Source organism: Idiotropiscis lumnitzeri, chromosome 1, assembly GCF_059441095.1.
Source record: "Idiotropiscis lumnitzeri isolate Australia: NSW breed Sydney's pygmy pipehorse chromosome 1, RoL_Ilum_1.0, whole genome shotgun sequence".
In the NCBI taxonomy this organism is placed as follows: Eukaryota; Metazoa; Chordata; class Actinopteri; order Syngnathiformes; family Syngnathidae; genus Idiotropiscis; species Idiotropiscis lumnitzeri.
In genome coordinates this window covers 13,804,453-13,831,618 of record NC_142391.1, presented here as the reverse complement: position 1 = coordinate 13,831,618, position 27,166 = coordinate 13,804,453, and the positions used below count along the sequence as shown (strand labels likewise).

At 45.8% G+C, this 27,166-nt stretch overlaps 1 protein-coding gene across 3 annotated transcripts; it reads left to right on the top strand.

Moving 5' to 3' along the window:
- The first annotated feature begins 924 nt into the window (after window positions 1-924).
- Window positions 925-24,538, top strand: ccdc9b (coiled-coil domain containing 9B). 3 transcript variants are annotated; one of them, XM_088318806.1, is made up of 13 exons: window positions 925-1,107; window positions 3,262-3,369; window positions 3,528-3,632; window positions 3,715-3,879; window positions 4,448-4,606; window positions 15,669-15,832; window positions 17,134-17,183; window positions 17,260-17,310; window positions 19,043-19,139; window positions 19,710-19,743; window positions 19,817-20,375; window positions 21,240-21,313; window positions 21,633-24,538. In XM_088318806.1, exons 1-13 carry the CDS (start codon window positions 1,096-1,098, stop codon window positions 21,657-21,659), a joined length of 1,605 nt encoding a protein of 534 aa, XP_088174932.1. In that variant the 5' UTR covers window positions 925-1,095; the 3' UTR covers window positions 21,660-24,538. The 3 variants fall into 3 exon arrangements, with proteins under 3 accessions (XP_088174932.1, XP_088174923.1, XP_088174941.1); XM_088318797.1 differs by having other exon boundaries at window positions 15,666-15,832; window positions 21,633-24,536; XM_088318815.1 differs by having other exon boundaries at window positions 3,501-3,632; window positions 15,666-15,832; window positions 21,633-24,536.
- Window positions 24,539-27,166: the final 2,628 nt, after the last annotated feature.

The following is a 27,166-nucleotide window of genomic DNA, read 5'->3' as shown; positions in this document are numbered from 1 at the left end:
AGAGTCTTAATACTTAGTTTCATGCATTATTAAATATTTGAGGGAAAAAAAGAAACCTAAATATTTTTTTTCTGCATCAAGGCATTGTACTGCGCTAATTCCATGCTGAAGGTGGCAAACATAGAATCAAGTGACGTGACGTAAAGTGACTTTTCTAGAATCCTATTTATTAGAGATTACATTGACAGAAAGACGTCTATTTCCAAACAGCTACGATGTCGATCAAATCTTGTAACAGATTGCCATCTGGTGGTCTTTTTGTGTCACTACAGTCCTGCAGTCTAACTACGTCATTGTCAAAAAAGTAAGTTATCGTCATACACGTTTCTGATTTAAACACAAGTACTTGTAAACAACCATTTAAACATTTTGGAAGTTCAGGGTTACAAAATGCACCCATCACATTGTGTTAATGACGTAGAGTTATTCTGTGAATAGTGGCATGCGGAGAAGGTTGTAGACAGAGCTCTCTATAGTGGTAAAAAATGTTACTATATTGTGGAAGAGGGGCGACTCGTGCCAGATAACTAAGTACCACACTAATCCGTGTTTAGCCACACCCCAAAAACGCTGCATCGCTATGAATTAATATTGTTTCGTTGTCCCTTTTTTCTAGTTTTCTGCAATCACCTTCAAACATATATTACAGGCATGAGTGTTGCACCAAAACTTTGCCCCCATAATGAATAATGAATGTGTCAAACGAGGGGAGGGGTCCACGGGGGCTCATTATATTTGATTAGATTTGAACTGTGATTTTTTTTTTAACCTAGTGAAGAAAAAGTGCTTGCATCTAGCATTGAGTATATTACACAGTAACTGAAGAGGGGGAAGAACAAGTGATTTAAAGAGGCTGAGTGCATTTGTGACGGAAGGTGGGAGGGTTGGAGAAAGGGAAAGGGGGGAGCGGGCGGACAAGCGGGTGGGTGCTGTGAAATCTGTTAACAGGGGAGCTCTGTGCGTTTGCTGGCTGCCTTGGCTGCTTGCCCAACTTGGCTCATTGTGATGAAGGCATGATCGTGGACTCCAGGCAGCCCTCGCCGCCGCCGCCTCGGCTGCTGCGCGTCTGGACCCAGCCTCGCTATCAGCGCTGACATGGAGAGACCTGTGAGTCCCTTTTCTCTCTGCCCGCTGTCTCCCTTGCCTCTGCTTGGTTTTGGTTTATGCTCTGTCGCAGATTGAGCTGCGGCTGCATGCGTTGCACTCGTGTTTGGCTACCTCTGTCCTCATGGAGCTCTTATAGGTGGCTGGGCAACTAGGAATATAGGACGCCTTGGCAGCTTTCTCTTTGCAGGCCCCTTGTCACCAGGCCTGCCTGTCCGGGCACGATGCCGTGCACCCGTGTCCCCACCATGCCTCTGTTAGGGGTTTGGTATTGTGTTTACACATTTAAGTCACTCTTGCAAAGAATGAGCCTTATGAACCCAGAAAGGTAGAGTCCCCACAGAGCCGAGCAGCTGAGAGTGTGCGGCTGCTGGTAGCCACAAACACTTGACATTGACTTTGCTGAGATTCAGAGTCGGCTGTGAGTCTCTCCCTTGCAACTATTCCTGGTGGTATGTCCTCATGTTCTGTTGTGTTTGGATTCCCTGACAACTAAAAGCGGTGCGGTAAAACTTCTCGCCAGCATGCTGACTCCCAAAGTGAGTCCCAACTTTTCTAATGTTCACAATATCTTTGCAGTTAGGAGCATTTTATAATATTTATTCATCCATTTTGGTAGCTCAAAGAGCCAGTATTTTATATTACTCAAAATAGAGGCTGCCAGAGAAAAGCAGCAAAAATGTGATGGTGTATGCACTTACATGTAATGTTACAGAGAAGCAACCTCAATGTTCTCCATTGAAGGAGCAATCTTACAATCAGGTTTGTTGAGGGTTACTTTAAACATGTATTCCGATAAAGATACCTGTTGCCTCATTTGTCAAGTTATTTTGTAGTATGGATATAATATTTTTCTCATGCCAGACACCTCAATGCATCACTGGCCCCCATTTTAGCCATGCCCCCCCCAAAAATTGAAAATGATGTGGAAAACAGTCTAACACTATACTCAACTCAGTACTGTATAATAAGGCTGTGATAAAAAATTGTTTTGTTAGTCGACTAGTCACTAATAGTAGTCACTACTAGTCGACAAATCGCATCATATGTAAATCAATGCATATTGCGCCAGCAAGCAGCTGCTCTTAAATAACCGTCATTAGCTTACAGCTTGAATTCTTTAAGACGTGCCAATTAAAAATCAATTATTTCATTAATTCCATATATTTACATTTTTTTGTTGTCTATTCAATTAAATGACAGGGTGACCTGTCGCGACTAGTCAACTTATCTTAGCAGCCCTGCTGTATAGTTGTCATCAGCATCTTCAAACTTTATTTATTTTTTTATTTATTACAGGCAGGATTTTGATGATTTAAGGCCATTTGAACCAATTGCTAAGTTGCATGAACTAAGCTTGATATCGACTGTCCTGTTTTCTGAGTTTTATGACGTTCTCAAACTGAGCCTTGATTGGTCATTACCTGAGCTCATCGGTGACAGCCAATCGCCGTAGAGAAGATGATTTCCGCATCACACGCATCCGCCGCACAAGCAGACGAGCAGCCAAATAAATAAGAACAACAGACAGACACTTATGCATAATGTGGTGATGAGAGGGTATACAACATTGTTTTACTTTTTATTTATCTTATTTTTTATTTATTTGGCTGCATGTCAGGTGCGCTACATCTGCATGCGACGTGCTACCAGTTAGTCCCTTCTCGAAGCCATTTGGCTGACTCGGCCTGAAATACTGACGAGAACTCACAGAGGGACGAAAGCACTGATGAATTCTCACCTCTGTTTATTTCTGAAAATTGTTTTATTCTAAATATTCGCATGTTTATGTTCACTATTGTATTACTTTGTCCAAATTATTATTATCTTTCTTTGACCAAATATTTCTGTAGTTTCTGTTCTCTCGTCACTCATGGAATCTTTGGCTAAGGAGCCTCTAATCAAGCAAAGGATCCATGCCCTTACCACATTGAGATGTTTGGATGTAACTGAGATGCGTAATGAACGCTCCATCTGTGGCTTAATGGGCATGTGACTGTGTGCAACTATAGCAGGCGTAGCACTGCAAATTGTCCATTTGATGGGCAAGTTGTGATGTATTCTATAAACACACCCACAAAAAAAAAAAAATATTTATATATATATATATATATATATTTGTGTATGGCACAAAGTTATATATGTGAGTCTTTCCAGACACGCTGTGAGCCGACACCCAAAAGGGATCATGAGAGGGACTTGGAGCTGGACAAGAAGATCGAGGCACTTCGGAGAAAGAACGAGGCGCTCATGAAGAGATACAAGGTGAGGACAAGTGCTTGCAGGCAAAGAAAACCTTGTGCCGTTGAGTATTTCACTTGTCGCAATGAGGTATTAACCTTCAAGGCTCTGAAATCTGTTGAAAGTGTTTGTTCTCTTATATGCTTCCTGATTAGTTATCTATTTGGTCGAGTTGCCTTTAGGAGGTGGAAGAGGACAAGAAAAGAGCAGAAGAAGAAGGAATGGCGCTGCAGAGCCGTAAGGGCAAAGCTGATGATCTTACGATCACAGTAAACCAATCCACTTGCGTGAGTTTTGACATTATTTAAAGCACTACCGTAATGAAGGTTTTGAATTATTTGATGGCTTGTTGTCCATGATGTGGAACAGGTCAGTCGCGTGGTGGTGACCAAGTCCTTTAACAGTGGCTCACCTGCTGGGAAAGAAGAAAAGGAAGTCGGAGCGGGCCGAGGGGAGGAAGTTACTCCGCAGGCTGCTGGCAATGTGGGCAGAGGGCACAAGAAGCAGCTAATTGTTACCATGGCTGGCAAAAAGGTGAGTTATGAATTATGTTCGAGTCAGTCAAGAGTCCAGTCTTTGAGTGAATAGTCTTTTAGCAAGTGTAAAATGTCCTTGAGCATGTCTCATTGTTGCATTTTCTGGACTTGACTGTAACTCAGGGGCACTTTTTTTTATATACACCTACAAGAGCGGATTAAAAATGTGTTCCAGTGGAATAGAACTGCATTGCATCATACTGATATGTGTTCCTAATATTGATTAAGCTCCATGCTACAAAACTTGACACGGCTCCCAAGTTCTACATAACTGGAAAATACAACAGCAAAAATATACATTGTTAAGAATTTATTAGAAACCCCTCAGTGTATGTACGCGCTCCCTGTAGTGAGTAAAATATTTATAATTCACCCTACTTCAACATACACGTTAATATCATGACAATGTCAATCAAACGTGACTAGGAAAATTATTAATATTTACAAAGGTAGAAATGTTGCTACAGCTGCAGCATCAGGATCTCATTACCTTTTGGAGGTGTACTTAATAACATGTTGTGACTGTCGATTTTGCCATATTTATGACATTAACAAACCCTTTCTAGGGTAAGAGAGTGGTGTGTGAGAAACACGAAAAGAGGCCAGACCCCCCATGTCTGTCCGATGTCAAGAGCCCAGCTGATGAGGGACAAGCTGGCAGCGTGGAGGCGGCAGGGATGGGAAAACCTCCTAGTCACGTGACCAAGTCGGACATCACAGCACAGGTTTGTTGCAGACTTCAACTCGTCACTGATGAGGCATTTCAAAGGCAGCGACCACTCTCATGCCCTGTCTGTGTCCCCTCTCCTGCGTCACAGAGCTGATTTACATAGACGCCAGACTGGCCACGCCCCTCCAGCGATGGTGCACAAAGGCTGGCAGACAGGCGGTTTATCAAGGCTGTTACTCTGGATAGGGAGGCAATTTATACAGCTGCTGTCGTCTGAAATGTTGATCGGTGTCATCTAAATTAATTGCAAATGCAAAAGAAAAGAAAGAAAATACAAAATAAATTTCCATGAATCTTTGCGCAGCATTTCGTAGGGTGAGCACTTTAAATTAGAACGATTCTCATTGAGGAATGTGTTTACTTTTTGCTGTTTGAGTTGTGATTGAACGCCTAACGACGGAATGCAAATAGCCAAGTGTCGTTGGTCTGTTCCCATCATCTTAAATCATTGTTCAACCAGAGTGGCCACTCTTTAAATCCATAAAAGTTGGCTAATCACAGCTAGTGGTTTTCCAGTTAGTAAACGGAGCCTGAGTTGAAATGCAACGTATACGTTTCAATATTTCCTCCCGACTATCCGTTCCTTTTTTTTCGCCATTTGATTGTTTTTATGAGCGCGTCACATCCAGTCTGTCTCGTCATACGTAGGAGGGCACTGTCTTCCTATTGGTCAATGCTGAAGAACCAATCGAAAGACGACGTAGGATATGTCACACTACGGGGCAAGATGTACAAAATTTCTGACATGCCAGACTTTCCTGGTGGTAGTCGCGAAGCGTCCTATCCACCAAACAATCAATCGTTGAGTATGTCATACTACACGGGCTGCAATGCGTCAAGACAACTCAGAATCAGCTACGAGACTCTACGTTTGTGTCTGTCGGCCCAAAATTTGTGTAGACTGACATCGACATTAGGGCACTCATAGGCCGTGATTTTAACTTAAAATTATATTTTAAAGTCCTTTTTAGATGAAATAATTTTCTCTTTTTGTCACATGCGTCACAATGGAAGTATTCCTCGTCCACCAAAATGAAATTCATGAAAATGTAATGACTACAATCAATTGGGACTTCCCTGTCATCAGAGCTCATCCGCTATGAAATTGGAAGTGTGGCCTGCGAGCATATATTTGGACATATCATTAGCTGGTCCGCACTTCGATTTTTCATGAAACTTTCATGACACTCATTCTGAAACCACCTGTGCTACCTCTCCAAGGCTTCGACACCCATCTCATGCAAGGCCTTCTCATTGATGTGTTGTTCAATGTCACTTCAGATACATTTTATAATTCGTTATGCTGTAGTGTAGAGCATGTGTTTAACATGAATGGCCTGAGACACATTCACATGAAGTACCCCTTTCACTATGTTATGAAATGCCACACTATCATTGACCTTAGGCCCAACAACATGAAGAAACCTTGAGACAGCTGTTCCATCTCACGTGCGCGCTCAGATGCTGGCCCATAAATACGCTGACGCGCAGGCAGCTGATCCTCCATGTCGTAAGCATAGACAGTGCCGTCTCAGGCGGAGGAAGGAGAAGAGCAATTTGAAGGCATTTGCACTAAATCAGTGTGCTGAACATGCTGTTCTCTTTTCTGTCCCTTTATTTATCTCCTGCACAGACTCTGCACTTGAATAATAGCCTGCGCTCCAGTGCACCAGTCATCGGTGACTCCCAGCGAATCTTTTCTCATTTCTTAACCAGCACTATGTAATGTACTGTACAGGACTTAGTGAACAAAGAAAAATGCTGCACATATACCGGAGGAGAGCGACGGCTTTGCTCACATTGTTTTTAACCATCCGTGCTTGGAAATAAACAGTGACTGAGAAAGGGGTGTGGCTATCTGGCAGATTGCAATGTCTTGGAGCAGGCGACGGCTGTCTGTTCACACACTGAGAGTGACAATAGAGGGGAGTGAGGGGAGGGAATATGTCTGCTTCCAGGCTCTTATTTCTCCCTGCTTCAGTGGCCTGCCCTCCTCGAGCACGGTTGTGTTGCATTTCTCATCACCCACTTGAAAAGGCCGATTTGATCTAATTAACATTCAACTGCTTTCTCACCATGAAAAGGCTCATTATGCAACCAAAAAGAGAGGCTTGGAGCGGTGCCAGGAAGGGGTCAAAGAGGAAGAAGGAGTGTGAGACAGAGGACATATGACAAAGGAAAAAGGAAAGGTAGAAGGGTGTTTTTTGTGTTTCTGTCAAAGTGGATTTTTGATTATAGTAGTGGAGTGAAAATGTGCGCGGCTAGTGGACACATCAGGCCACCACTCAAAGAGTTCATTAGAGTATGTTGTATATATTTGCAGCAGAGTAGTCAGCTTTCAGAAACGCTTGCACATTTTTCTCCTTTCATTTAGTGTCCTCAAACTGCTCTGATGACATCATTGCAGTGGCAATTTGCTATCAGGTCTCCCCTGCTATGGCGCTATTGATCCACTTGGGGGCAGTGTTAGCCCTTAAATCGTACCCATCACGATTAATGAGACTTTCAGGCATGTCAATGTGCCGCCGTGATCGATAGATAGATAGATAAATAGGTTGCCACAGCGATACAGAGAGACTAGAAGATTCACAGAAAGTCATAGATATGGATCTTATGGGTCAAACACCTGTTGTATTTTTCTGTTCGGCTCCTTGTAAGCGCACTACTTAAGACCTGAAACTCTAAATGCACACGTGCATTCAAAGTCTAGAAAAGGTCAGATTTGAAATGACCTGAAAGAGTTCAAATATATTTTAGGTTCATCCTGAAATTTCAACCGAAAGCCTGATATTCCTCCTTAACTTTTTGTGTGCAATTTGTCTTCGCATTGTTTTCATCACTTGTCATTTAGTTTCCTTATCTAACAATCCAACAACCTTATTTCACACAGATCCTCTTTATTCTTATCAAATTTGTCATAAAAATTCCACCTTCATTTGAATAATAATTGATTTTGGTTTGCCCTTCTCATTTTATATGTATTCCTGCCACTGTGGTGACAATAAAAGTTACATCTGAGGAAAAAAAAAAAAATCATGAAAATAAGTTGTCATAACACATCATAAACTTGCCACTGTAAACTGGCCTCTTACGTTGCTGTTTATGAAGCCAGTCCATTGACAAGTAATATTTAGCAGGGTGGCCTGGATTGATAGCTGCAGGCCTGTTGGAACATGCAAGGAGTAACTTCCCTTGTGGTGGCTGCAGTGTCCTTTGGGGTCCAAAGGAGGAGATGAGAAAACAGACAGATGAGTACATGCCATGTTGCTGTTCCAGGAAGGCAACATGTTTACTTGGCCGCGGTTGGTACAAACATGAGTGGGAAAAACATCACCCTCACTCAGCTCTTTTCTCCCTCTCATATTGTTTTTTTTTTTTTAATGTTTTTTAATGTCGTTTTAAAGTTCTTTAAGCGGCAGTAATAGTCTTTCTGTCGCGGTTGCGCGAACCGTGTGTGAGGGAAGGAGGACCCAAGAGCGACAGAGGTGGTAGAGACCGGATTTATTAGAGGATGAGGAGGCGTGGCGAGCCGGGCAGGGAGCGCGGCTGCGGGAGCGTGGGTGGTCGGGCAGGCGTTGGAGCGGCGTGCACCGGGAGACGCTCGCCGGCTGGCGGAGGAGCGGCGGGCGCGGCCCGGAAGAAGCAGGTGAGCGGCGAATGGAGGGAAGCGCGGGCGAGACGATCGTCGGGCAGGAACTTGGGAACGGGCGCGGGAAGCTCGGGACCGGACGGGCTCGGGTCGGCTGGAAGGGGGAACAGAGAGCACAGAGGTCAGACTGGCACGATGGCATAAAGAGTCAGGCGAACGAGCAGCGTGTCGAGACATGGCCAGTACCACGTGAGTAGACGAAATAATCCGGCGTCGAGCTCCTGGCGTGGCTGATCTTTATGCTGCTCGTTGATTGCCGGCAACGAGCTGCAGGTGCGCCGGAGCCGACGCCCACTTTCTCTGGAGGAGGACCTGGCTGGAAGGATCGCGAACCTGCAAATAATCAGAGACTGCCAAGCCCTCCTCCCCGACCCGAACCGTCACAGTACCCCCCCCCTAACGGACGCCTCCTGGCGTCCTACCCGGCTTGTCCGGGTGGAGCGCGTAGAACTCCCTGAGGGGGGTGTCATTGAGGAAGAGCTTGCGCGGGATCCAGGAGCGCTCTTCCGGACCGTACCCCTCCCAATCTACGAGATATTGGAACCCCCTGCCACGGCGCCGCACATCCAGGACCTTGGATACGGTGTAAGCCGGGTGGTCGTCTATCATCAGTGGGGGTGGGGGGGCTACAGTCGGAGGGCTCAGTGGGCTAGAGGATACCGGCTTGAGGAGGGAGACATGGAAGGTAGGATGAATCTTGAGGGACTCGGGGAGCTTAAGCCGGACGGAGGACGGGTTGATCATCCTTTCGATGGGGAAGGGACCGATGAAACGGGGAGCCAGCTTACGTGAATCAACCTGGAGGGGGAGGTCGCGTGAGGAGAGCCACACCATCTGGCCGGGCTGGTAGTCCGGAGCTGGGGATCGGCGACGGTCGGCCAGGCGCTTGGTCCTCTGGGCCGCCCGGGTGAGTGCGGCCTTCACCTCGGCCCAGACCCCTCGGATCCGGCGGAGGTGCTCCTCGACCGAGGGAACGACCACGGCATGCTCCTGGTCCTTGAACAAAGGAGGTTGGTATCCAAAACACGCCATAAAGGGAGACATACCTGTGGCCGAGGTGGAGAGAGAGTTGTGGGCGTATTCGACCCAGGGCAGGGCGTCACTCCAGGAGTCCGGGTTGCGGGCCACCACGCATCGAAGAGCGGCTTCCAGGTCCTGGTTGGCCCGCTCCGTCTGGCCGTTGGATTGCGGGTGGTACCCCGAGGAGAGACTGGCGGTGGCCCCGACCGCCTTGCAGAATTCCCGCCATACCTGGGAGGCGAACTGGGGGCCCCGGTCGGACACGATGTCCTCCGGGATTCCGTGGGGTCGGAAAATGTGTTGGGTGAGGAGCTTGGCTGTTTCCAGTGCGGTGGGCAGCTTGGGAAGGGGGACGTAGTGGACGCACTTGGAAAAGCGATCGATGAGGGTGAGGATGACGGTATGTCCATTGGAAGGAGGGAGACCGGTGACGAAGTCCAGGGCGACGTGGGACCAGGGACGGCTCGGGATGGGCAGTGGCTGGAGGAGACCGGCCGGGACCGCGTGGGAGGCCTTCCCGCGGGCGCATACGGAGCAGGCCAGCACGAACTCCCGGGTGTCCTTCGCCATCCGGGGCCACCAGAAGCGCTGCTGGAGGAAGCGAAGTGTGCGTGCTACGCCCGGGTGGCAGGTGAGCGAGGATGAGTGCCCCCATTGGAGTACCTGGGACCGTGCTGCGTCGGGGACGAACAGGCGGTCGGAGGGATCTGGGCGCGGGTCGGGTTGTTGCTCCTGGGCCTCTCGGACGACCCGCTCGATGTCCCAGGTGGCAGCTCCCAGGAGGCAGGAAGAGGGTAGGATGGGCTCCGGCGTATCCGGGCTGGCAGGGGGCGAGAACAGACGTGAGAGGGCGTCCGCCTTACCATTGTTCGAACCGGGTCGGAAGGAGAGGGTGAAATTGAACCGGCTTAGGAACAGGTTCCAGCGCGCCTGGCGGGGGTTCAGTCGTTTGGCGGACTGCAGGTAAGCCAGGTTCTTATGGTCCGTCCAGACCAAGAAGGGGGTCGAGGTGCCTTCGAGCCAGTGCCGCCACTCCTGGAGAGCCCATACCACCGCGAGGAGCTCCCGGTTGCCCACGTCATAGTTTCTCTCAGCTGGGGACAGGCGCCTGGAGAAGAATGCACAGGGGTGGGTTACCTGGGTACCGGGATCCCGCTGAGAGAGGACGGCCCCCGCCCCGGTATCGGAGGCGTCCACCTCCACGATGAACTGGAGCGAGGGGTCGGGGTGCCGGAGTACCGGGGCGCTGGTGAAGGCCCCCTTGAGGCGAGTGAAGGCCTGGGAAGCCGCCTGGGTCCACTGGAACGCGGTGGCTGTGGAGGTAAGTGCGGTGAGTGGACTGGCGACCTTACTATAGTCCCGGATGAAGCGACGGTAGAAGTTCGCAAATCCGAGGAAGCGTTGGAGCTCCTTCCGGGTGGTGGGCTGGGGCCACTCCGCTACGGCCTGGATCTTGGCCGGGTCGGGACGAAGTTGCCCCCGGGCGATGATGTAGCCCAGGAACGGCACGGATGAGACGTGGAACTCGCATTTTTCGGGTTTCACATACAGCCGATTCTCCAGGAGGCGCTGGAGGACCAGTCGGACATGTCGGCGGTGGTCTGAGAGAGAACGGGAGAAGATGAGAATATCGTCCAGGTATATGAACACGAACCGGTTGAGCATGTCGCGGAAGACGTCCGTCATAAGGGCCTGGAAGACGGCGGGGGCGTTGGTGAGGCCGAAGGGCATCACCAAGTACTCGAAGTGTCCCAGGGGTGTGTTGAACGCCGTCTTCCATTCGTCCCCCTCCCGGATGCGGACCAGATGGTACGCGTTCCGTAAGTCCAGCTTGGAGAACACCTGGGCCTCACACAGGGGTTCAAATGAGGGGTCGATGAGGGGGAGCGAGGACTTGTTCTTTACAGTGATCTGGTTCAGGGGTTTGAAGTCGATGCAGGGGCGGAGCGAGGCATCTTTCTTCTTCACGAAGAAGAACCCCGCTCCCAGGGGGGAAGAAGAGGGACGGATGAGCCCGGCAGCCAGCGACTCGCGGATATATGTCTCCATCGCTTCCTTCTCTGGCCTGGAGATGTTGTAAAGGCGGGTGTTGGGCAGAGGGGCCCCCGGGAGGAGGTTGATGGCGCAATCGTAGGGCCGATGGGGGGGGAGGGTGCGGGCGAGGTCCTTACTGAAGACCTGGGCGAGGTCGTGGTACTCCGGGGGGACGGTGGAGACATCGGGCGGAGGGAGGGCGGGTGGGAGAGAGGAAGGGGCCGGATCCGCGGAACGCAGGCAGTGGGAGTGGCAGAATTCACTCCATCCGGTGAGGGCGCACTTCCTCCAATCGATGGCGGGGTTGTGGGTCTGGAGCCACGGGAACCCTAAGACCAGGGGGACCTGGGGGGAGTGGATCAGGAACAGCCTGATGGACTCCCGGTGGTTACCAGAGACGATGAGGGTCAGGGGGGTGGTCTGTTGGGAGACCTGGGCGATGAGGTGCCCGTCCAGCGCGACCACCCGCCGGGGGGAGGCGACGGACTCCATGGCGACCCCGAGTTGGCGTGCCAGGGTCCAGTCCAAGAAGCTGCCGTCGGCCCCCGAGTCGACCAACGCGGTGACCGAGAGGGAAGCGTGTTGGGCCAGTAGACGGGCAGGGATCGACATCCGGGGGGAAGAGCCGGTGGCAGATATCAGCAGGCTTGGTTGCCGCTCCTGGGCGTCCAGGGTGGTTCTTCCCAGTTGCCTGGGTTCGTCCGGGCCGGTGTCTTCCGGGCCGGCGGAGGCGGCGGAGGGCTGGGCCGCAACCGGAGGGCTGCCTTCGGCGAGGAAGGTCGGGGAGCGAGCGGCTGGCCTGGGCGGCCGCCGGGACCGATCGACCTGCCGGTCCCGTAACCGATGGTCGACCTTGATGGCCAAGGCGATCAGCTCCTCGAGGGTCGAGGTCTCGTCGCGAACGGCCAACTCATCCTTGAGGGCGTCGGCCAGCCCGTTCAGGAACACCTCGCGGAGAGCCGGCTCGTTCCAGCGGCTCTCGTGGGCCAGGATGCGGAACTCGACCGAGAAGTCTGCGGCGGAGTGGGTGCCTTGTCGGAGGGAGAGGAGTCGACGCGCCGCTTCGCGCCCTTGCACCGGGTGGTCGAAGACGCGGCGCAATTCCTGGCAGAAGTCCGCGTACGTGGACATCGCTGGCGACGCCGCCTCCCACAGCGCGGTCGCCCATTTGGCGGCGCGGCCGCGGAGCAAGTTGGTCAAATACGCGATCTTGGCCCGATCGGTGGAGTAGCTGTGGGGCTGTAGATCGAAGACCAAGGAAGTGCTGAGTAAGAATTGGCTACACGAGCCCAAGTCCCCGGAGTAGGGTTCGGGAGTAGGAACGTGGGGCTCTCGACCGCCCGCATAATGCAATGCGGCGGCCGGGGGGGCCAGGGTTGCGTCCCTGGGGAGGTTGGAGGGGGGAGCGAGTGAACCCACCTGGTTAGAGAGGTGCGAGAGCTGGTGTTGGATGACCTGGAGGGAGCCCGGAACTTCCTGCAGCATTCGATCATGGCGCTCGAGCACGCTGCCCTGGTGGGCAAGCGTTTCGCCCAGGGGGTCCGTGGTCGCGGGGTCCATTAACTTGGCCGGATTATTCTGTCGCGGTTGCGCGAACCGTGTGTGAGGGAAGGAGGACCCAAGAGCGACAGAGGTGGTAGAGACCGGATTTATTAGAGGATGAGGAGGCGTGGCGAGCCGGGCAGGGAGCGCGGCTGCGGGAGCGTGGGTGGTCGGGCAGGCGTTGGAGCGGCGTGCACCGGGAGACGCTCGCCGGCTGGCGGAGGAGCGGCGGGCGCGGCCCGGAAGAAGCAGGTGAGCGGCGAATGGAGGGAAGCGCGGGCGAGACGATCGTCGGGCAGGAACTTGGGAACGGGCGCGGGAAGCTCGGGACCGGACGGGCTCGGGTCGGCTGGAAGGGGGAACAGAGAGCACAGAGGTCAGACTGGCACGATGGCATAAAGAGTCAGGCGAACGAGCAGCGTGTCGAGACATGGCCAGTACCACGTGAGTAGACGAAATAATCCGGCGTCGAGCTCCTGGCGTGGCTGATCTTTATGCTGCTCGTTGATTGCCGGCAACGAGCTGCAGGTGCGCCGGAGCCGACGCCCACTTTCTCTGGAGGAGGACCTGGCTGGAAGGATCGCGAACCTGCAAATAATCAGAGACTGCCAAGCCCTCCTCCCCGACCCGAACCGTCACACTTTCCTGCCTACTTTATATAACTAAAAACAAGCGCTTTCTCTCAACGGTAGCTTTTACGTGATTTCGCTCAGTAGTCCTGGTTCACTCCAGGGCTTTTGTAACAAGCGCACACAGCCTCAATCCTCTTTGATGTGTTAAAAAGCCTCCATCACATCTCCTTTTAGTATCGCACGCAATCCTTTCTGCTCCCATCACTGTAATCAATAAACAGGTTAAGAGCAGAATGAAGGGAGGGGACATAATTGCATTTACTGTACACTGTGCTTTTCCTGGTCTATTATCTCGGCGTATTCCATTGTGTGGATTCACAGTCATCATGCGAGACAAACACACAGCCTTTTTGTAATCTGTGCAACCCAAAAGGAAATGCATTGGCATCCACGGAAGGACATCACTGATGTTTAGATAAGTAGCATTTAATAATAATAATAATAAAAAAATCAGATTGTTCTTTTTCAACACCACAATACAATGCCTTTGCTGTCGTGTTGATTGATGATCAGAATCAGAAATCCCTTTATTGTCATTGTACTCAAGTGTGCAACGAGATTAGAGACCTTGAGATGAGATGCGCTTCTTGTTTTTGACGGCCCATGTTTTTTTTTTTCCGCGCCACTGCATTGTTTAGTGCTTATCAGCGTGTGTAACACTTCAAATGTATTCTAATTGTTTAGGCTGCTCGTTGATGCGCCATTACTAATAGGTCAGCACTACTATGTTTTTAATTTAGACTGAAGTACAATTGAACATTTTAGGTCAAAGATATTTTCTATCTAACCTCAAACCAATTTGTTCAAATGTAAAATCTTTTCTGCCATAGGAAATAATAGTATGCACATCTGTTATGTAGATCCAAGAGTTGGTCAAAAATTCGTATTCTTGATTGTTATTCAAGAGTAAACAGAAATGAACATTAAAAAGAAACTGCACTCACCTTAACTTTGATGGCAAGTGACGGACATGGTGAGAAATGTGCAAATGGAAATGTGCTCTTGGTTAGTGTGAGTTGCTTTCCATTCTACTCAACCTATTCTTCGGATAGTGAAGTGAGAAGCTAGGGCAGTGCACATGTCGTTCTGGTACTGAGCCCCAGTCATTGTACGAATGAGCAGGAATGTCATACAGTTGTGAAAAAACAAAGAGTAAGACTTTTTTTTTTTTTTCTACTAGCGTGCCCTAGACGTTGTACAAGTGCTCAGAAATGTTATATATTTAATGTTCAAACTCATGAACTTTTTTTTTTTTTTAAATACTCAATCATTTTGAATTAATGCATGGAACACATTCTATAAAAGTTGGGACACGGGTACCTTCAGCACACTCACGTGTTTGGGAAGTGATGACACTGAATGTTGAAGCTTATGCTTGATGTCGTGCCACCCATTTTTAATGGAAAACAGGTCTGGACTGCTGGCAGACCACTCTAGTACTAAGTCCTTAACTATGAATCCATGCTGTAGTAGCACACGAAGAATGTGGCTTGGCATTGTCTTCCTGACGAAAACATGTATGCACCTTTCAGCGTTAATGGTTCCTTCACAGATGTGCAATTTACCCGTGCCTTGGGCACTAACACATCTCCAAACCATCGCAATTTGCTGGCCTTTGTACTTTTCACTGATAACAATCCAGATGGTCTTTTCCCCCTCTGGGCCAGAGCAGACGATGTCCATGATTTCCAAAAGCAATTTGAAATGTGGACTTGTGAGACTGAAGCACAATTAACCACATTGAGTCCATCTCAGATGAACTCGGGCTTGGAGAAGCTAGCGGTGTTTAGGAGTGCTCTCTCGATACGGCATTTGTGTTTTTGGAGCGTTCCTGAACTTTCACGGTCTTTTGTTTGTGTCCCCACTTTTTAAATGTGAAAATATGAGGGGAAAAAAAATCATTCAGCATTCAGCAGTTTGAACATCAAATATTGAAAAATTGATTTCTGAATCATTGCATTTTTTTTTTTTATTTATGTTTTACCGAATGCCCCAATGTCATTGAAATTGGGGTTTGTTGAATTAAATGAGATCTTGATTGCTTTCACGCATGACGGCAGATCAAACGTTGGGCGCGTCTTTAGAGGAAAAATTTGCCCAGAATATTTCAGTCAAATCCACCAGAATTATTTTTTGTATCCTCGCAAAAGCACTGAGCTGTTTTTATCTGTGTCAAGGAGCTGGAAATCACAGATCTTAACATCCCCACATCCAAGGAGGAACAGGAGGAGTACCTGCAATGGAAAAAGGAGCGCGAGAAGATTGACAAGGAGAGAGTGGCGCGTCACAAGAACGCCAAGGGACAATGGAGGCGGGCGTGGGACGTAGACAAAACAGAGAACATGTAAGATTTCTTACTTCCGCTGAGCACGTCATTACGTTTGTTGCTGTTGTTGGAAGCGACAGTGGTTTGGGTTCCTCAGAGACACTAATTTCACTCAGTCGTGTTTCTTCTTTTTTTCGCAGTAAAATAATGTTTTTGGCTATTTTGCCATCTTTGAGGCAAAAATTGGCTTGTGACTGATTGTCATTATTGTTTTATATTAATTGTTAAAATTGTATTTTTTTTTAATAATTTATTCCGTTTGAATATTATAATTTAATAAGTTGACAATGATGTATGAAAAGGCGAAGTCAGTTTGAAATTCCTCATTCCTGTTCAAATTGGTAAAACACTGAAAACTCACTGAAATTGAGAATCTCAAACGCTTTTATGACGCTGATAATTTATGACAGGTGGGGTGATACATTTGTTAAGCCCCTGTTTGCCCCGGTTATATCTTTTAAAGCAGGCGTGGGCAAACTAGGGCCCGGGGGCTACATGCAGCCCGTTAAACCTTTTAATCCGGCCCGCCGAACTTGAAAAAAATTCAATGAATAAGCCTTGTTAATGTTTTATTTTCTAAATACTGTGGTTTTTCAAAGACATATATATTGTTGTCATGCTTTTGTTCACTTTCATTTAAAATTAAATAAAATTTAAAATTTTTTCTCCGATGAGGTGAGGTTACCAAAACTCTCCATCCATCTGCTCCTGGTCCGGCCCCTTTGTCAAATTTCAGAACCCATTGTGGCCCGCCAATGAAAAACTTTGCCCACCCCTGTTTTAAAGGGTAGTTCTTTGAACAATATTTAAAAACGAGCCAATTAGCAACAAGTGAACCACACGTTCTTCATTTCGTAGCGGAGAGCAACTGATTTAAAAAGGCACTTGGTTCTCGTAGCAGACTAAATGAATGTACTGTTTAGTGAAGCATCAAAACGTAAAGAGACAAGGGAGGAGCGGCTATTTTAAACTAGGGGATGAGCAATGGAATACCTTGCCTTATTTGGTGAGGCTTAAACAAGGACCACCGGGACGAACAGAACGCATTTGTGTCTGATTCACCAATTGTTGAGATGAGCTGTGAGCTGACAATGCATAACTTCATCTTGCTGAACTTTCATTCCTTAAATTCTTGTTGCATAATAAATATACAATAATTATCTGCTGAATCGAATACCGTGAATGCTCATAGAGTGAACAATGATAAATTGCTTCAATGGCAAACGAGAATGTTTACAGTACTGAGCTAAACATACACACACAATCTCTTGATGTTTTTAAACTGATAAACAAAACTGAGCTTTTTTTTTTTTTTGTAGGTTTTTAGACAAATCCCAACGCGACAGAAATTGGGTGCCTGCAAGTAGAGGTGAGATTGTTTCAGCTTGATCATGTTCTGTGATAACTGTTTTACTTTCATCCTTATTTCTTTTTTATGCTACCAGGAGGACGAAGCTCCAGAAGAGGACAGCATAGGTCTGGTGCTGACACACGAGGTAACCGTCCAAATAACGATGTTTTGCCTATACTTTAGTTAATTTTAAGCATAAACATACAGTATGTACAAAAAAATGTTTTGGACTCAACAGTGTACTGACTCAAAAACTAGCAATAAAAAATTCTCTCATCCACCATAGTCATGATCATATACTGCACATTTGGTGCTAATTAAACTGAATAAACTGTTGGGATGGCCACTTGGAGGAAGAAAGGCCCTCTGGGGTGAAATTACGGCCCTAATTTAAAATCTGTTGACTCATTTGAACGCCATCAAATGCTTAAATATTGAATCGTAGTGGTCAGGAGGTTGTAGAGATTTTATAAATGTTGAACCCGGCAGGAGGTGGTGCAGTTATAAATAAATACTCAATTTAGTCCTAGCAAGGTGGAGCATTGAATTATGCAAAATAAACGGTTCTTGAACAACCGGTAAGAGCTGCTTAAGGGTTGTTAAAGATGGAACAGCTATTTAGCATTGATGTCTGAATAAGAATTACTCTTAAAAGGAAAAATGTGGAGGGGAAATCTGAGGCTCCCTTTTATTATTAAATGGTAGCTCATTGGCAGCATGGTCATTGAGTTGATGGTACGACTTCCTCCCAGTTCTGAGGTGTGCGGTTTTAGGCATTGTTGTAACGGAAAAACGTAACTCATTATTCACCTGCCGACATGGTTGGTACCCACCCACTCAGCTCAGCTGAAAAGGAGAAATTCTTTTGCATTTTGAAACCAGAATTGTGCTATTTGGCTCATTTTATAGAAGATTTTGGTTGTTTAGCTTGTCAACATCACGCAAATACATATCTAGATTTTAAATGAGCGAGAGTCAGTCGGCCGCCACGCTGCTGTCAAGCCATGAAAATACAGGATATCCCAGCTGTCTTTGGGCAGTAGTCGGGGTACACCCTAAATTGGTTGCCAGCCGATCACACTAAAGTGGATATAATTAACTCATTCACTGCCATTGACGGATATAGAAGTCATAAAGTGCATTTTTTTCACGGGGGCTGGCAGTGAATGATTTAAGATATTAATCATTTCAAATCTACCTGTGGATGAAATAGTCACAAGCTTGTCGTCTTTTGCTAAAATATGCGTGAGCGATGTCCAAACTGTACCGGGTACATTCAAGTGAATGAGAGCAAGCTGACAAGGATCAACACGCAACGTCACACTGAACACGTTGCTGCCACAAGCCAGTTATTCTTGTGGTCATTTTTTCCACTATAAGCCCCACCCCCTCCGGCTATCGTGATTATGGTGTCGTTAACACGCTTCTTAAGTTCACTCCATTTACCCTAAATGCCGATTCTTTGCATAGCCTACTGCCAATGAGAGCAAAGCTATTTTGCATATTCAAATTAAGGAGAGCAGTGATCCAGTCAGTGCATATTCAATATTAATGAAAATCCAGCTAGTGTATCTCTTTTGGACAAACATAAATGGCTTGAAAAGGGGCATGCTGGTAATTTCCAGCCCAAATTATTTTACAAACCTGATAAAAAAAGAGCTTCAAAGATTCATTAAAAAAAAAGATGATGAAAAAAAAATGGTGGGAAAACTTTGAAGACTAGTTCAAACGTGTCGAAAACTGTTACCGTGTGGAAGGTTATTTGTCTGCAAATCGTTAGCTCCATCTCACCTGCAACCCTAATGAGGTAACGAGAGGAATGTATCTTTCGGCACCGAAATTGGCTCCTGCTGACAGTGACTTTTAATTTGTCTTAGGTCATGAGAAGCGAGGCAAAGACAAGTCAACTAAAAACGTCCAAGTAATGAGCAGCAACGCAAAAGGCAAAGATCGTCTGACTGGAAGGGCCAGAAGGTCAGTACAACAGCTCTGACATCTTCTTTAATAGCCGGCCGGCTTGCACGCAAACAACACTCGGGTGAATAAGTTAATTCAACCATTGGGATACGGAATGTCTCGCACCACATGGGAAGATTTGTTTTTCGGCACTGTGCGCTAAAACATAAATTCCCAAGGATGTCGTGATAGTTGAACTGGAAGTAGTGGCAGCTGATTAAATATCCCTGAAGGCTTCATTCACATCTTGTTATTTGTCGCTGTGGCTTTGCTCTATCGTGAAACAGATGAGAGTGTGAGAGCCTGACACAAAATTGACTTTGTCCAAAGGAAAGAAATCTCATAAAATATTGAGGAAAATCTGCTCACTTTTGTGAGGTTCTGTATGAATTGTTACATCTCAGTCATGGCTGTAGGGAGCCAAAGAAACAAGTGACTGTCCAATACATCACTCAGGTGGGTCCGAAAAGACTTCTAATGTACGGCTGGGCTGCTGCCAGCTGCCGATGGAGCTAAAAAATGCATTTGGCAATAAAAACATGAATGCTTCTCATTAATACTTACAACTAAATGGTGGCCCTTTTTTAGATGGCAAGATCAAGAAGAAGGAGGTAACTTACAGGTGAGGTTAACTATTTAGGAAATTTGAACTCACTAAAGCAGCTTTTACATTTGACTTCATGTCTCCTTTGTAGACTTCAGAAATACCATTGGAGGAATTCCTGGAGGAACTTGACGCACTTACAGATGCCGAGGCCGAAGCGCAACGAGATCAAGACTCAAAACCAAAGCCGTCGTCGATTCCAGATATATTAAATGCGTGCGAGGAAGTGAGGGGATCCAAAAGTTCTTTGGCTACCTTGAGAGCAGACACCTCAGTGCAGGAGAAAGCAAACGCCTCATCCCCTCGGGCTTCAGAGAAGAAAGTGCGATTCTCCCAGGAGCTCATCCAGGGGGCTCACACAAAACAAATCACAGGCTCTCAGGATTCCTCCAACTCTGAATCCAGTCCAACATTCTTCTTAAAAGCTTCCTTGCAGAAGAAAATCAGGCGTAAAGTGCCCCAGCAGCATCTGGAAAGTGCCCAGGATGAAGAAAGTCATTGCCAGCAGCAGGCTTCCGACGATGAATGTTCTAAAAAAGACATCAGTGCCCCCACAGCGCCCTGCTGCCCCCCTGCTGACAAAGCTTGCGCTTCTCTACTTGAAACCTCTGTCCAGCCTGTGGAGCTCACCGAGTCCAACACAAACACAGGTAGGCTACTCTGCGCTCACTAGACACATCATTAGGTACACCTGCAAAATCGATTAACATGCAACATTGGTGATCAGTATCTGAAAATGAATTGAACTCATGATATTAAAAGTTTTATTCTGTTTTATTTATCTCAAGCGGTGCAAAATATAATGAGCAACTCATTATAATTGAAATAAATCAAATAATTTTTTATAAAGAAAGCCCCAAAATGCCATCAAAGTCAATTAAAGTCCATTTTCATGAAATGAAAGACAGATTTAACTCCAATCCTCATTGGTCCTCATTGGAGTGCACGCGTAGTAGAAGTGGTATTTTGCTGTTTAAAATTGTATTACAACTTCAGTAAAGTGGTAGTTGAGTACAAACTCGGGCTCAGTCATCCAGTCGATGGGAGTTATGGCGCCATTATTTGTATTATTTGCGGCTCCTGCACAATCTGCGTTGCATTTTAGTAGGTATTATTTTGAAATATTGTGGTCAAATCCACGATGACTTGTGGGGAAATGGAACTAGCAATTGGGGTCAGTATTGGGAGTATTGGGGTACTTGACCCTATTTTGCCAGTCAATCCCCCGCCCTCCGACCACGATCTGGGCAGCCTTCCGGCCCCGACCGACTAGCCTTATTCCTAAAAATTGTGGGCCCCCGACCTCGCTCCAAAAAATGACTGGTAATGTTAACATTTACACAAGTCGAAATTTCAGTCTGTGCCCCTAAAATTACAGGTTACTGTGCTCCTAGTAAAAATAAATAAATAAATAAATAAAAGTTAGGATGGCTTCCTGCAATACATACACTGGATTACGCAAGCCATCGAGTTGCCTGACAGCTCAACATTTCACCCTGTTTTATTTTTCACAGAGGACTGGCATGTATGCGCCTTGAGCCTGGAATCGGCGGAGTCACACCCAGAACACTTAAGCTGCAGCGACAAGGTCAGTGTGAGGCGGAAGCAGAAGGCTGAGGGGAATCGATAGGTGTGTAAATTGACTGACGGGAAGTGCAAATGGATGATGATGTTAAATAGATGAAGAGAGAGAAACGGCAGCTGTGTGATATCCAATTTCACTTGGAGTATATTCACCACCCCTCGGGGCCATTTGAAATCCAGCAGAAATAGTCTCATGCAGCCCCTTCATCTCATCCGCGAGTGGAATAGACCTCCGTCTTAAAGTGTGCACAGTGAGATCGCTGATGTGATAAATGGGACGGTAATCACTGATTCTGCTCCTTTTTTTTGTTTTTTTTTTGCAGGCAAGAGAACATGGGAAGATTGTTTAACATGTTCGGGATGCAAATACTGAAAGACTCCAATGTGGACGCTCAGCGGCGGCATGGCTCCAAGCCTTGCGGCGTGTCACATCTGTTTGATCCGACATTATGGTGTTTCAGCGCATCCGAGCACTTTATGAGGACATGAGCATGCGTGGTGACACATCATTTCCCGCGTGTTAGTGTGCGTTTGAGTACGATACCACTGAATGTTTACATATGTTGTATGCAGGCTATAAGGTACATGTAACATATGAGGATGGTCTTTGACTTAGTCTATTTGTGTAGTGCCTGATTCTGCTCTTGGTCCGGTTTCGATAATGGGGGAAAAAAATCTGTATTTTTTTTTTTTTTTATTAATTTTTTTTTATGGGAATGTAGAGTTAAAATCTGCAATTTTCCACCTAAACAGGATGAGAAGCTACTGTCTTATCAGCTACTTCCAGCGTCAGTCGGTGGCCTTATGAATATATATAGAGATAAAGAACTCACCAGTTGAAGAATGTTCCGATTTTTGTTTTTTTAAGCAATAGAGTTGATTTATAAACTAAACTACTGGCATTGTACCCGGATGCTTTTGACGTGGACAATACGAACAGAGGGTATTTTGCAAGGAGTGCTTGGATGCTCATCTTAAAAATGATTGTCTCACACTGTACATTTGCACATACTACGGGGCATACGTAAATATGTAATGCTCAGCTTGACGCATTGAAATATTTCTTCGTTTCAAATGGAAAAATATACATATTGATGTGCATTCAAGAACGTAATTGGGTCAAAATCTGTGGTCATGTAATATTTTTATGCACTTGATAAGAAATGGAACTTTGCACATTTGTAGGATTGACAGCAGGGATATGAAAAATTTGCCTTCAGAACTAAGATTTTTGCACTTTTTTTTTTTATGCCATTTAAAGACAGTGTGTGGATAGACAGTTGTTCAACTCTTAATTTGTCCACTGATGCCTTGAGGCACATCTGGGAGGGAATCACTTGAGATGTTGAAAATAAATCAAGCATGCAGGCCATGAGGGTTTGTCAGTAGTTAAAAAACAGCGATTCACCCGCAGCTGCCCTTTCACGCTGTTTTCTTCGTCCGTAGTGGGGAAACAAAAACAAAAAAAAAAGTCCTATTTGACAAGCATCCTTAGAATGTTGTTGTGCCTTGTATTATGGCTTTGTCAAATCTACACAGTGGAGTCATCGACAGACTTTCACTTTACTTGATGTGTTAAAGCGTGTTAACGTTCAACTTAGTCCAAATCATGCCTTATCTTTTGTCCAAATATGATCATGGCAGAATGTTGTAGTGTAGTAAAAACGTTATGTAACCACGAGTACGGTGGTTAACTGACACGCTGCAAGGTTCTTACAGCTTCAACTGTGGTTACATAAAAAAAAAAATTTTGAATTGAGTTGCAAGCAGAAATGTACTGGGGAAGAACACATTTAAGGATTTTGCAGCTATTCAAATTATTTTTTAGGGCGTGTTCTAATTTGATAGAAGAGTGTATAGTTGACCTTATTTTTTCCCCTCCTCTTTGGGAGTTTAGAATATTTATTTTCAGCAGTTTGTCCCACGTCGTTTTGTATTTGGACGTCGTCGTAACGCCTCAAACGGCACATTAAAAAAGATGCTTGTGGCTTCCGCAGCTGTGTCCTTCATGTTGGCTCATGTTATTCCAATGTGTGCGCACGTGCGCGACATGATGAAGAGAACTGTTTGCCACGCGAATAAAACAATCACGCCGCTCTGTTCCGTAAACTCCAATTACGACCAGCTGTACTAAGTGCGACATCACGATGAATGAATTTCTGCTGTGTGTTTCGTACTTCAGCAAAATATGATGTTCAGGATTCTCGGATTACATCGGTCACTGCTACCTCTTCTGGAAAAGGAAAAAAAAAAAAGTCAAACCAAATTATTGTATCTACACCTCACTCTTTCTTACTTGGCTGAGGTGACACAATAAAATAGTCGGAATATAGTAGAGGATCAGAAAATGTTCTTCTTGCCAGTTGACCATGGCCCACTGAATTGGCTTTGATTAATTTCTGATGAGCTCTCTGCAGAGGTACCGAATTGGAAACTGCTCCCTCATTGTCTTCCAGGTGGGACCTCCCTTATGTGCTACTATTTTAATTATCTCCTCCTGTGGCGGTCGCCATAGCAGCGTCTCTGGGGACGACACGTATTTCAGACCTTACTTTCTATCCGTGTCAAGTGTTCTCTTTAAACAACAAAACACATTTGCATGCATAGTATACTCCGAGTGCACGTCTGTGCAAAGGTAGCCAATAGTTTCCAGGGTATGACGCAATGCACTGCAGTGGGGGTGTTCATATCATGGAAATAAGTCCTGTAGGCTGTTTGAGGACTCGAGTGCAGTGTAGGATTATGTTAGCTGCAATCCACAGCACAGAGAAGCTTGCTCGAGGAAAACGTTGAAAAGTGAGCCGACAGTTTATTTGCAATGATATGTAGAGCACTGTGATCCCAAATCTTAAATTAATGTCAAGGACATAGCCAAATTCCAGAAAGAACAGAGAACTAAAGTCTTGACTCTTAGATTTGCAAAAGTAGGCTGATGTTCTTTGTGCTTATTTTAAATAAATAAATAAAATCTTGCTACGAATATTGTACTTAGTGTTCAGTGTGTCTGCCTGATGATTCCAATCTGCAAATAAAGCGAAGCACCCGTCTGAAAACGACTCGCCTGTTAATTATGCTGAGGGGCACCATGCTAACTAATTAGATTCAAAGTTCCTCTGTCAGGTGTCACCGCCAATCCCGAGGTTGTGTTTTACACACGGTGAGGTAACAGTTGGAGGCTCTTCAGGTGTTTCATTACAGACCCTATAAGAGGATTCAAGTTGTGTGTTGACCCTGCCAGAATCTCAAGGCACACTGGCGGTCCCCACAGAGCTCGTGCGTCATCTTCCGACCCCGGCGGGATGTAACAACTAGACCTTGATGTCGTCGGGTGAAACTCGAATCCAAAGAAAATGATTTGGAGTGGTGCAATAAATGGTGTTTTGTTGACGTACGGAATTGCTCACGTTGGTCTATTGGTTTCATTTCCTACTCTCATCAGGCATATACAGTCAATAATGCTCCTAAAACATTTGTTAGACAGTTATTACAGTTGGGAGAAGACCTTATGAGCGTCATCATGATGAAATCTGGGAAAAATGACATTATCATTTACTCAGAAAATGTCTTTTTGTTGCAGCATTTCAGCTTCGTCCGCTTTTTTGGATGTGATTCAGCTTTATATTATGTAACTATTTTTGTGCCTTTTAAACGACAGTTTTGTTCCTCCTGAAAATTCCTTTTGCAGAACTTTGTTATTCATCTCTGAATCCCTGTTACATATTTCAGGTATTACATTTGCATTAAAACCTTCAGGTGCCATTAAGATTTTATGCTTTTTTTTTTTTAATTTTTTATAAAGGCCATAGAAGCCCAGTTGCTAGCAAACAACTCATTTATCGTTTTTTTTTGTTTTTTTTTGTTTTTTTGCAGTGGCAACAAAATAGTTGATCTGCATTGTACCACTTTTAAATGTATTATGCAATATGTATTTATTCATACCTTCTAAATTGTATAACAGCGATTGAGAAAATGAGAGTTTCAGATGCCCAACCAGTTTTAAACCAATTTTACTGGGGTGTTGACCAGAATTTTGGACCGAGGGGCGTAGCTTTATACACCCAAATACACACGCACATGCACGCCCACACACACACACACACACTTTTTTTGCCATCGCTATGCACGCAAGCCAAATCAGGATTTGTATTGCAGACTGCCGTGTGACGAGCTGAAGTGTGCTTCAAAGTATAAACACAGCGCACAACTGCCAACAGAATCACTTTGGGTATCTTTTGCTTATTTGACATATCTCTCACCCAAATATAACCCATGAGTTTATTTCATCTCAGAAAAGCTCGTCCTCCTCAGGGGCGATAGGTGTCAGAAGTCACACGCCTCCTCCAAGTCGTAGCTTTCAGTAATAAATGTCAGCACAGATGAACTACTTTCAATCAATAAGTTAGTCATTGCTCCTTTCATAAATCGCAGGGAGCTGTGAGTGGCACCGGAAACACATCTGTCAAGGTTGGCATGTTAATAAAGAAGCCGCCGTATTGACCGGGCTGTCATTGTGGCAGGTGCATTTTTTTTTTTCTAATTTCAGTACAAATAATTTAAGAGGAATGTTATGTTGCGGTTCCTCCCTGGACTGGACTTCCTGTTTGGCAAGCAAGCATACATACGCTCGTCTGCTGCTTTCTTATGATGCACATCAGCCAGAAAATAACCTTTGAGCCCCAATGCAAAGTGAAAATATTATTTCAGGGCCCTTGTCAGTCATGGCTCTTTGTCGCCGCTTTTCTTCCCCTTTAAGGCAAGCCGGCTTGTCAGCACCAGCATAGGAAGCAAACGTCTCTTCTTAATGGTTCTTTTCAGAGAGATGGATCAAAAATAGCACCAGGCAGCATTGTGTAATGTGTTCCTCTCTGCTTTACACAGCGAACGTTGAGATCGATCCACCTCCCTCATATGCTTCTGACAAATAGCGCGGCGTGGTTGCTCTTTTTTTCCACTTTATAGTTGGACACCTGTGACTGCGTGAAGTGGTTCCAGTGAGAGCTGCTGCAACACATCTGCGAAAGACGGGAAGACCTTTGACAGTTCATTCGCAGGCGACGCCCCTTAAAAATTATTGGATCTGAAGCCCTCTCTATCTTATGTAATAATACCGTGCAAACATTGCGTCATTCTTACTTTTGTTGTTTTAGAGATGTTCACATGACTAAATGGAGTATGTGTACTCAGAACCAGGCAAAATTCCATTGACTATTCCTGTAGTATTCCAATGTTTACCAGATAAGAAATTACTTTATTCTCCAAGCACCAAAAAAGGATTGATAGTTTATCAATACTGTAATGTCGGTCCAAGTCTAGAAAATACAATAACAAAAGTTACTATATTATTCCTAAATATTAAATCTAATATTATTATAAGCCACTGTTACAGAAGGCAATGTTTAAAAATGTACACAGCGCTTAAATAAAGTGGAAAAAAATGCACTTAATGATTTAATAAAATGTATTGCACATGCTGTCAGGTTGAGAGGAAAGAAGCGAAATGAGATATAACGTACGGATCTTCCTTTTTACTTTTTTGTCCGCCCTTCTAAAACATTTGTGGAAATCTCACTTTTTGTGTATTTCAGCTGTATAGTCCTCATATTATATTACACGCGTTTAACTCACTAGTATAGTCTGTCAGTAGTTTGTCGATTAATCAATGATTTATTTTTGTTTGTAAGTTTCAAATACCACCCCAAAATAAACAAAAATGACATTATTTTAAATAGTGTTACATGTTTGGTCTGTAACATGTTAGAAAATTGTCAAAAAATGTTGCTTGTTTTCCAAAGTAAGAGCAGATGTTTGCAGCTGATTGATTTGACACAAACATAATCAGCTTTTATGGAGCACTACA